Genomic DNA, 11563 nt, shown 5'->3' on the forward strand with positions numbered 1-11563 from the left:
AGCTAAACGTACACTCCATTAACGCGAGATTTACTGCCCCTGCAATACTTCTTGGGGTGGAATGTGGAGATCTGTGTGGGTTTAAGGGAGGGAAGGGCGGAGGCCTGCCTGGGAAGGGAGTTGTGAACGATGCGGGGGGGAGGGGCGCGGAGAGGGGGGGCAGACTTCCTGTGTCCCCAGCAGGCATGCGTGAGACCCGTGAGGAGGTGAGCACTCGTGTGCACACGCACACCCTGCAGCCCTCTCCGACCCTCTTGCCTGCTATTCCTTAATTCACTCCGTTTCCCATTAAATGATAGCGAGGGTTGGCTCTGTGCTTCCTGTTCCCGTTCTCTGCTGAATTCCTGCCCCCAGAGTCCCAGAATCTACCTTTCAGAAAACCCCATATTTGGGCGGGGGGGTTGGGGTGAGGGGATCAGAACCCTCAAACACACTGGAAAAGGTAGGTCCTTCTCAGGGATGCCAGGCTCAAGGGACCCCGAGGATGCATCCCTCAATAACAGGGAGGACGTATTATTTCCAGCAGATTCGAGTGCCTATGCAAAGGGGAAAACGCTATAAAAAGGATCTAGAGCAGCGGTTCTCAACCTGTGGGTCGCGACCCCTTTGGCCGTCGAACGACCCTTTCACAGGACTCGCCTAAGACCATCCTGCCTATCAGATATTTACATGACGATTCATAACAGTAGCAACATTACAGTTAGGAAGTAGCAACGAAAATAATTTTATGGTTGGGTCACAACATGAAGAACTGTATTTAAAGGGCCAGAAGGTTGAGAACCACTGATCTAGAGCGGCAGTCGCCAACCTTTCGGGCCTCACGGACCACCGGCGATCCGCGGACCACCCGTTAGCGGCCGCTGCTCCAAAGGTTTCCTTAAACCAGCGGTCGCCAACCTTTCGGGCCTCACGGACCACCAGTGCTCCGCAGACCACCGGCTGGCGGCCGCTGATCTAGAGAAACAGGCCTAGTTTTCCGAGAATGTCGTTCACGAGTTACCACAATTAAAGCCGCTCCGTGTGTCCTGCCCCTGGCTCCCCCATCTTAGTGGCAAACACGGCTGTTCTCACCCCGCCCCCCTGAAGTACCCCGCGGTCAGCGACGTTGCTTTGTTGCAGCCTGAACTGCACACCTGGTCTGACCACAGAACGGAGCAGTTGACAGCGAGCCTGGGGAAATCGGGGTGCTCGGCGCCTGCAGCTGCGGTTCCGTTTGCTTCTTGCCTGTGTCACTAAGAGGCTGGACCGCCCCGTGCCTGAAGATGGCTTCCTGGGGGTTAGGCTGAGAGGCTGGGCGGGATCATTGAACCAGCAGGAGGTAGGAGCCTCCCTGGAGGGCAGTGATCCTCCTGGATTGGGTTTGAAGATCCCACTGTGGTTCCCGCCCTCCCGTCTCATTTCTCTGAGCCTAATGGGCTCGCCGTCTGGGAAGAGTGGATCTGGTCTGAAGCTAAGCTCTCCACGGCGTGCACCTCCATCCTCCCGCTGCACTGAGGACTCCTTATACCGAGCAGTTGATGACTCAAGTCGTCTTGAGTGTGGGCTCGAAAATCTTCCTCCCCGCCTTGTGCTAGAATTGACACAATGGAATTTGACCTGCTTCCAGCTGATCTTTGCCTGATTCCAGAGCCTCCTCAGGCTAAGCCCAAGCCCCTTTCAATTGCACCTGCAGTTCCTCCCGACTCCAGGGTCCCACCCCAGGCCCTTCTCTGTGCGGCAGGCTCATCCCCCCTGAACTCCGTTTCGGGGTCTCCTCCTGGGAGGAATCCCTCTGACCCTCCCAGGCTGTTGGTCTCTCCTTCCTCTGGGTCCTGGACCACGTGGCATACCCTTTACCGGTGACTGTGGCCTGGGCTCTCACTAGCTGCATGTGGACGCGTTAGCCACTTGCCCTTGACCGCCGGCTCCATGGGGGCGGACGTTTCGATGTCCCTGCGCCCAGCACAGGGTCTGGCACTTCGTATGTTCGTTCGTGGAGTAAAGGTCGGAGGGAGGGAGGAGCACACGTGTGAGTGGGGTTGAGAAGGCCCTTTCACCTTTTTCTATGATGGTGCAGTGGTTTCTGGGGTACCAGCCAGGGTAGTGTGACCGTGGCTGTGGTCCTGGGTCCCTCCTGGCATCTTCGGAGAAGTAGCAGGGCCCAGAGAGCAGGGCAGGTTCTTCACAGGCACGTTTAGCCCTGGGTTTGGATGTGCGCGTGGGGGAGCGAGGACAGCCCTGCGTGGGGCACCCTGGGATGAGCAGGGGCTGCACCGGAGGGAAACGCGGGAGGGGAATTCTCGCAGGTGTGCGCCCCTCTGCTTGCATCTCCTGTTCCCTCACCGCCTCCTCTTGCAGCAAACAGACTTGCAGTCTGTGGGCTCAGGCGCCTTCCATGTGCTCAAGCCGGGCCTTCCACCTGCCTCTCCTGCCTGGCGGGCAGGTGCCGTTGTCCCTGTGTCCGGCTCGACCTCACTGCACACAGGGCTTCCTGCCTGCCTCCCGCCCGGGCGCTCTGAACTCACTCCGCAGGGTCTGCTCTGCCTTAGGACCCTGTGTGTCCACAGCGTAGCCCACCCCGAGCCCGAACCCGCCTGTGGCCTCCTGGAGGGCGGGTCACGCGGGGCCTCTGGCAGCTCGCACCCAGCACGTGGGGACTGGATGGGTGAGGAGTGAGTGAGTGAGTGAGTGAGTGCATGCATGAGAAAGGCATGTCCCTGGAGCACGCGGGGCACGGTCAGCTCTCCTCGGTCCACTCACTTCCAGGAACGCCTCTTTGGCTGGAGGCGGGATTCACGGGTGTTTTAGTGCACAGTTGGCCGTCGGGGGTGGGGACGGGACAGCAGGGCTTTGGGTTGAGGCTTTGATGAAGGCTGAGGGCCCATTCCCCCGCCCGAGCTGACTCCAGGCATCTGAAGCACAAAGAAAGCTCTCCTCGGCCACACGGACACTGGGGGGGGGGGGACTCCCCACAATGCTGAGGCTGAGCGAGGTTTCTTCACTGTGTGAGGCCGCTTCCCTCTCGGCCAAGGGACCCGTGGCGTTTCCTGCAAGCCTGCAGCTGCCATTGCCGCCCCCACTGGTGTTCACGGTGCCGCCGGAATGGCTGCCTCAGGCCCCTCCTCAGCGCCCCCTGTGGCAGACTTTGCCGTGGCAGTGGAGGGGGCAGCCAGCAGCCAGGTGTGTGCCTGGGCTCAGAACCCGGCCTGGGCTCAGACTGGGTGGCGTGACCTTGGGCCCCTCCCTTAACTGTGACGAGCCTTACTTCCACTTCCCCACAGAATTTGGACTCAAACCCATCTCCAGTGTCGCAGTGCGTGTCCACCTGAGATGCCCACACTGGCACGTGCAGGTCAGATGTGAGTTGAACACACCAAAGCCAAGGGCAAAACTGACCATGCGTATGGTGATGCCTATCCGGCAGCATTCCCAGAATGCTGTGGGAGGCGTCGGGCTCTGCCTGGCCTGGGTCTAAGGAGATGTGTGGGGGGAGGGAAGGAAAGGCAGGTGTCCAGACGTTGGAATGGCAGGTGCACGGACGTGTGAAGGTACGCAGCCCCGAGGAGAGGGCCGGGAAGGGGAGTGGCCGGGGCAGGGGTGGGCAGCGAGTCTGGCTGGATCTCGAAGGCGGAGTGCCCGGGCTTCCGCCGGGGGTGCAGGTGCCGTTTGCTCTGTGATTCGGGCCCATCGCTGGCCTGCTCGCCCACTCTGCCCAGGGCAGCTGCAAGGTGGGCACTGGTGTTCAGTCTGTCTGGAGTCTCCCGGGATCCCGGCATGCTCCGGTGGTGGGCATGCAGCCGGTGGAGAGCGTGGGTGTGCCGGGTGGGGCCTGTGCCTGGCGTGCCCGGGAAGTGGGGCCGTTCGTTGAGGGCTGAGCTGGAGCTGGCCTCGCCGGGAAGGCAGGCTGGAGCCGGGCCGGTTCACCCAGATCGGGCAGATGACCTTCTCCCGATGGCGATGACTTCAGTGACACAGAGCCCGGGCAGCAGACAGGACACACCGCTCACACAGGCCACCGACAGTTCTGAAGGACATGCTGGTGGCCAGTGTCACAGCAGCGGACAAGACCTGATCGATCCCTGTCCGCAGGGAGCTGGAATCCGGCCCAGACAGTCCGTTTTAATAAATAACCCAAGACCAATCATGTGGCCTTGAGCAACTTACTTATGGTCTCCGAGTGTCCCTTATTGCTGCTGTAAATGGTCACCGTGTGTCGAGTGATCCTGAGGACAGAGTCGGGTGATGCAGGTCAGAGGAGGCCCAGGGCAGGTCTGGACCCTCCGAATCCTGCCAAGCCCTGGCCTGCTTCCTCCCGGCGATTGGTAGTGTCTGCCATGGGCACGGGGGGAGGGGCGTGGGCTCTGCCAGCTGAGGCAGGCTCAGCGCTTCATCACCAGGGACAGTGTGTCTTCGTCGTGATAGTGCTACCCCCGGTGTCACCAGCACCAGCGCCCACCCAACAAAGGGCAGCTATTACGTGCCCATGAAGTAATCAGCACGATTTCACCGGGTATTGACATTCTAGCCGAAAGCAACACATCTCCACGTGTTCGTTAGCACCTGGGCTGGAAGCAGAGGTCCCATACCAGGCACACGCAGCTGTGTCCTACGCCATCAGGTCCCTGGGCTCGGGGGACCCCAGGTCCGCACACTCTTTCTCTTGACCGGGCCATCAGGCTGAGTTACAGCGTAACGCTCAGCTCAGAAGCACAGTGTCTGGTGGCCTCCGGCAGACCGTTTCCTCCTCCCACCCTCATCTTGCTCATCTGTGAAATGGTGCTGATGACAGTTCCGACCTCAGGGTTGTCGGGAGCCTCATGTGAGGCTGATAGCACTTAGCCGTGGGCCGGCTTGTGGTGAGGATGTAATAATGGCTGATTGTTCCTGCTGTGACTGGGCGTCCCCAGTGCCACCTCTCCCTGTCAGGCCGCCTTTGATGGAACGCATTCAGAACAAGCAGCGATGGTCAGGGATTCCCTAGACGTTAGTGTTCAGAAATAACACGAATATGAAACTTACAAAGGCTCCCTCCCGCCTCAAGGGCGCTGGTTGACATTTTCTTTCTGGGACCCTGAGAGGGGAGATGGTTTTAAACTTTCTGGGAAGGGGTCTCCACACCGAAGGGGGGGTAGTGATGCCGATGGCTGCCATTTGGAACTGTGGAGACCAGCGATGTTCGCTGTCCTAGATTGGGTGGTGGGTCAGAGACCCAGGCCCTTTCTGTGGGCACTGGGCGCCGTGGAGTCCAGGGAGGGGAAGGGGCCTGCCACAGGGCATCCAGGATCCAGCCTCCTGCTCCTGACCTGGCTTCCTGGCATCTCACAGCCCCTCCGCCGGGTGCTGCGTGCATGGCGTGCCCTTCAGGCTCACTTGCTCTGTGAAAGGTCTCCCTCCCGCCCAGGGGCCGGGCCTGCGGGGGAACCGGATTGGGTCCCATCAAAGCACCGTCGATGCCCTTCCCTGGGAGGACACACAGAACCTCTCTCCGCTGTTTTCACTGGGAAACAGGCCCTGACAAGTGTGAAGGGAGTGACCCGTGCCTGGGTGGGGCTGTGCGCTGAGCAGCAGATGGAGCCTGGGGCCGGAAGCCTCCCCCTGCCGGCTGGGGGCCTTTGCTGTCCTGGGCTTCAGCACCGCCAGCAGGAATGCAGCCCTGGCCCGGCCTCCCCCGACACCGTGTGAGCAGCAGGAAGCGGCCCGTGCACATGCCAGACCCGCCGTAAAACGCGGCGCACGCTGCAGAGGGCCCGGTTCTGATTTGGGCCTCCAGCTTTTGGAGGACCGGGCAGCCTGTGTCTCAGGCCCTGCAGGCAGGCTGCCCTTCCAACGGGGTGGCTTGGCCTCGGTGGGAGAAGGGAAACTCGGCCCCTAGCGATGGCCTCTTCCACGAATAACCCCAGTAAAGGTGTGTGTTTTATTGACGTTGTCCCTGATACCTTTATTGGTACTATTAGAGTCATTGGCATACTGACGAGGAAATTATTTAAATGCTCATTAAAACACACACCTGAACAGCCCTAGCCAATTTGGCTCAGTGGATAGAACGTCGGCCTGTGGACTGAAGGGTCCCCGGTTTGATTCTGGTCAAGGGCACATACCTGGGTTGCAGGCTCGATCCCAGTGTGGGCGTGCAGGAGGCAGCCAATCAGTGATTCTCTCTCATCATTGATGTTTCTATATCCCTTTCCCTCTCCCTTCCTCTCTTGAAATCAATATAGAGAAAACTTTAATAGCAGAGGGAGAGTAGCATTTCTCTGCAGGAGTCCAGTTGGGTGTCTGTTCCCAAGCTTCACAATAAAAAATGATGTTTCCTCAACGTTGGCAAGTTTCGGCTTCCCTGGAGCCTCCCGTGCGTTAGGTGGGCTGCATTAGAATCCCTCCAGCATTTTATCACTGCCAGAGCTACCCCGACAGGCATCCCAGAAACACCCAGTGCTGGGTCCGAGATGGACAATAACCAACGAGCCCTGGCCAGTGTGTCCAGTGGTTAGAGCACTGGCCCGCGCACCGAAGGGAGGCAGCCAGTTGATGTGTCTCTCACATCTTTCTTTCTTTCTCTTTCTTTCTTTCTTTCTTCCTTTCTTTCTTTCTTTCTTTCTTTCTTTCTTTCTTTCTTTCTTTCTTTCTTTCTCTTTTTTCTTTCTTTCTTTCTTTCTCTTTCTCTCTCTCTCTCTTTCTCTCTCTCTCTCTCTCTCTCTCTCTCTCTCTCTCTCTCTCTCTCTCTCTCCCTCCCTCCCTCCCTCCCTCGTCCTTCCCCTTCTTCCCACGCTTACATTCTCCCTGAAAAGCAATGGAAAGAGATATCCTCAGGTGAGGATCAACAAAACAAAAAACACACACACGAATCATGCGAGCCGCCAAACCCGAACTTCTGCATGGCAGCGGGGACTTCTGTAGGTGTGCCCACGTACTGTGCCCTGCTTGGTCCCCGAAGTGTGTTGTTCTCATCTCTACTGATGAGGAAATCGAGGCTCGAGCGCTGAAGGACCTGGTTTGACTTCACTGTGCTGGGAAGGTCAAAGCAGAGGTGATGAACTCCATCACTGCTAGCTCGTTTGCTGATGAGGATCACGGAAGGTTTTTGAACTTGAGAAAAACCCAGGGGGCTCCCTTTAGAGCCCCCGGAGCGAAGAAGACCCAGCATGGACCTTAACAACGTGTGAGGGAGGAGGCGGGAAGGAAGCAAGGAAAGAGGCGGCCCCGGGCTCTGGCCGCCAAGCCTGAGTTAGCGCTCCCAGTGCAGCTGACAGTTCCAAGTCTGTAGGCCGAGCTCACGCGCTGCGTAAGTCACTTCAGAGTAACCCAGGCGTCCGCCCGGCAGCTTGGAACCTCCGCAGCCCGGTGGGAAGTGGGTCCTGTCTGGGCCACCGGTGGGGTCCTCACCCGTGGAGGCTCCAGTTCACCTCTGGGCAGGTGGCCCTGAGCTCCAGGAAGGGTGCCGGCGAGGAAACCTCTGGTCCCCGAAGGGGAAGGGGCGGCCTCTCACCGAGGGTCTGCTGCTGCGTTTGCGAAGGAGCCGCCCGGGACTGTGTGCGCCGCCAGGTTTCGGATAGAAAAATGCTCCGTGTGGCTCTCAGACTTTCTGACGTCCTTCAGTCCTTAAGGGTGAGGCCCCCGGTGCTCAAGGCGATTCTGGGCGGGAGATCTCCGTGAGGTGGGAATGGAAATGAACATTTTATTTAAAAAAGAAGGGGGAGAGGTGTCAGGGAGGGCCTGTGAGGGCCCCAGGGTTTTAAAGTCGGAAGCTGCCGGGTCCCGGAAGGCCAGCGCTGGGGTGAGTGTTGCCAGGTGAGGGGGGACATCCAGGAAGCTCAGCCGTTTCCGGGGGCAGGAAAAGAAAGGGCTCACCCCAGCGTGACGAGGGGCCCAGCAGCCCGACCTGAGGGATGCGCCTGATGGTGAATTCCGGGCAGGTGACTTCCTCCCCAGGCCGCGCCCAGTTAGAGATTGACAGGCGCCTGCCCCTCTTTTTTTAAAAAACGAGAAGTGGGAACGTCTGAGCTGTTTGGGACCTGTGGCTACACGTTTCCCAGCAGCTGCCATCTTGAGTTGATTTCTAAAAAACGTTTTAATCGGCCATTTCGGCTGCAGAGCCTGCCTCGGAGTTCTGACTGGTCTTTGGCTAGCTATAGAATTTTCTAGAAAAGGCATGGCCATCAGTGCAAGAAACAGGAGTGCTCTGGAGATACCCAAGGAAATGCAGATGATGGAAAGGGAGAGTGGGGGAAGGGAGGGGCTGCTGGTGCTGGGACTCGATGAATGGCTGAAGCCCAGGTGAAGGGCACAGAAGTGCCCTTTAATTTGAAGCCCTACGACCTTGTGGGGTGTGGCCCTTCATCTGTGCTATTAGCTGCTGTGTCAGAAAGAACTTTAATCGATCTGCTTCTTATTTCTTACTTATTTATCCTGCTCCAGGAGAGGGTTTGAGGAAGACTATAAATATGGGCTCTGGCCCGCCCTCCCGTGCGTCTGCAGGAGGTAGCGAGTCCGTCTCCCACGGAGAGTAACTAAAAGCCAGGATGGGAGATGGTGCCTCCGAGGAAGCGGCACTTCCTGTCTAGCTGAGTGGCATGCAGAAAGTGGGGGCTGGGGTGCTGTGAGGCCCTGCACCCCCACGTGCTGCCCGGGGCCTTGGGAAGGTCCCCCACCGCTTTCCAGGTGGGCACGATTCTCCTGGGGCCCCAGCGTGAGGAATGAAGTCCCCAGACGCCCTGGAGAAAGAGAAGCGTCTCGCTCAGAGGTTCTCCTTGAGCTGTTTAGAAGCGAGGTGAAGCTGAACGTCAGTTTCCCTTTTCTTTCTCCCCAGCGGTCTCCTCGCCATTACAGGCGCAGACACGACAGAGGAGAAGAGAGTGAAATGATCCCGTAGCACAGCAAACCCGCAAAGCTGGCCTCGCTTACCGGAGGTGGGGCTCTGGCCCCGTCGGCTCTGTGCCTGGCCCCGTCAGCTCTGTGGCCCGGCAGAGTCGACCCCCTGCGCCCTGGTCGGCCTGCTTTTCTGTGACATCGCACACCCTGTGAGCTCGGGAGGCCCTGCCCCCTCGGGAGTTGTCAAGACTAACCTACCAGCGTGGCATTGGGTTCGAGTCCCTTGGTTTTTCCTGCTGAGGGTGCAGCCCCCCAGAAATATAACTCATGGGTGGAAAACAAAAACGGAATCTCTGTACAGGATTTCAGAAGTCCTTCAATGGACCAGGGCAAGGCGGGGACTGGCTTCTTCCCTCTGCACCCCACTGTACCTCCCATCAACTTACTAACGTTGGTTATGGTCACCAGCATGGTTCCCGGGTTTTCTCAGCGTGAGGATCTCCCAGGTACAGGGGAGGTGGAGAAAGCAGAAGGGGTTCTTCCAGATCGTGGCTGTGATGTCCTGTTCCCTGTTCCTTCCGGCCAGCGAGCAGATCTGGTGGTGGAAGGCAGGGCCTGCCCACGCCGTCCTGTGTGTGAGAAGCGGTAGGACAGGCGGCAGCCTCACCTGCAGGTTGTGGGGGGCAGCCACAGGACGGGCTCTGGACGGAAAGTTCAGCTCCATGACTGCCCCAGTGACGGACAAGACTCCACCCTGGCTCAGTGCCATCAGGGTCTGTGACAGTTTGTACCCAGTGCTCCCCTTCTCCCCCCCAGAGCCAGCTTGTAGCAAACCCATGCGTGCCGCCATTGATCCCGACTGCTGTGGTGGGCCTGGCATTCTTCCATTCGGTTAACTTTCTGGCAAAGGACTTCATGTAGGCCAATGGCCCCCGCCCCCTCTGGGGGGTCTGTGGAGGCCGACCCCACGCAGTGGTTATGGTTATAGTGTGTGTGAGGCCACGGAGTGGCAGCTGTCACAATGTAGTAATCTTCATAGCATGCTAATTCCTTCTGCGCCTGCATGTCCACGTTGAAGTTTGATAGCGCTTTCTGTGCGGATGCTGATATATGAAACCCTAGAATTTCCTGGAGTTAAAATCCCAAACGAGGCAGCCATTTCTTTTAAAAAAGCCTTTGCAAGGTGATTCCGTCTGACTTGTGTTCTTAGAACTTCCTTGGAGCAAATATTGCCTCATCAGTGGTTCTCAAAGGGGTTGGGGGTTCAGTTTTGCCCCCCAGGGGACAGTTGGTAATGCCTGGAGAAATGTTTTATCTTAGTGACTGGGGGGTGGGGTGGGCAGGGGGATGTAGAGGCCAGGGATGCTGCTGAACATCCTACAGTGCATAGGGCAGCCCCCAGGACAAAGAATTATCGGGGTCTCAATGTCAGTCATGCCTTGGTTGACAACCCCCCCCCCCCCCGCGCCAGAGTTGCCGGTGTGGGCAGGGGACCCTTATGCAGGCCAACCTTGATATCATCCCCATTGTTGGAGTCAGGCATTCATTCTCACAAAATCTCATCTGGCTTCTGAGCAGACAAGAACAAGGATACCTTTTCTTTAGGGGTGCAAACGGAGGCCAATGGAATGGATTAGCTGAGGTCCTGTGGCCGGTCTGGCTTTGCGAGGCCGCCTGCCCACACACACAACGGGCTTCTTCAGCCCCCAGCCAGCTGGGGACGGACACCTAGGGCCTGGCCCAAGGGTCGCCCCACTGCGGGCCTGGGCTTTGCAGAAAGCACCTCCAGGTCCTGGCCCCGCGGCAGGCTCGCCCCGCGCCGCTTCTCACGCTCTCTTCTCTGCCTTTCTGTCCGTGTGTCTCCCCAGGTAAAGATGAGCCTTCCAGCTACATTTGCACAACATGCAAGCAGCCCTTCACCAGCGCGTGGTTCCTGCTGCAGCACGCGCAGAACACGCACGGCTTCCGCATCTACCTGGAGCCCGGGCCCGCCAGCAGCTCCCTCACGCCGCGGCTCACCATCCCGCCGCCGCTGGGGCCCGAGGCCGTGGCCCAGTCGCCGCTCATGAATTTCCTGGGCGACAGCAACCCCTTCAACCTGCTGCGCATGACGGGCCCCATCCTGCGGGACCACCCGGGCTTCGGCGAGGGCCGCCTGCCCGGCACGCCGCCGCTCTTCAGTCCGCCGCCGCGCCACCACCTGGACCCGCACCGCCTCAGTGCCGAGGAGATGGGGCTCGTCGCCCAGCACCCCAGTGCCTTTGACCGAGTCATGCGCCTGAACCCCATGGCCATCGACTCGCCCGCCATGGACTTCTCGCGGCGGCTCCGCGAGTTGGCGGGCAACAGCTCCACGCCGCCGCCCGTGTCGCCGGGCCGCGGCAACCCTATGCACCGGCTCCTGAACCCCTTCCAGCCCAGCCCCAAGTCCCCGTTCCTGAGCACGCCGCCGCTGCCGCCCATGCCCCCCGGCGGCACGCCGCCGCCGCAGCCGCTCGCCAAGAGCAAGTCGTGCGAGTTCTGCGGCAAGACCTTCGAGGTCCAGAGCAATCTCATCGTGCACCGGCGCAGCCCCACGGGCGAGAAGCCCTACAAGTGCCCATCTGTGCGACACGCGTGCTCGCAGGCGAGCAAGCTCCAGCGCCACATGAACACGCCCTGCCTAAGTTCAGCTTCTCGACGGCCAGCTCCGAAAACAGTCTCTCGTCGCTTGTTTACCCGAGTCGGTTTAACGAGCTGGAAAGAGTATAGGGCGCAGGGCGGGAGTGCATCCACT

General features: G+C 59.2%; 1 protein-coding gene across 1 annotated transcript in view; it reads left to right on the top strand.

The window, feature by feature from the left end:
• Positions 1–11563, top strand: part of BCL11B (B cell CLL/lymphoma 11B) — a 92475-nt gene that overhangs the window by 74796 nt on the left and 6116 nt on the right. Inside the window, 1 exon segment of the mRNA XM_023762019.1 lies at positions 10656–11509. Within this exon segment, the coding sequence (XP_023617787.1) occupies positions 10656–11509 (854 nt within the window).

Source organism: Myotis lucifugus, unplaced genomic scaffold (assembly GCF_000147115.1).
Source record: "Myotis lucifugus unplaced genomic scaffold, Myoluc2.0 scaffold_228, whole genome shotgun sequence".
In the NCBI taxonomy this organism is placed as follows: Eukaryota; Metazoa; Chordata; class Mammalia; order Chiroptera; family Vespertilionidae; genus Myotis; species Myotis lucifugus.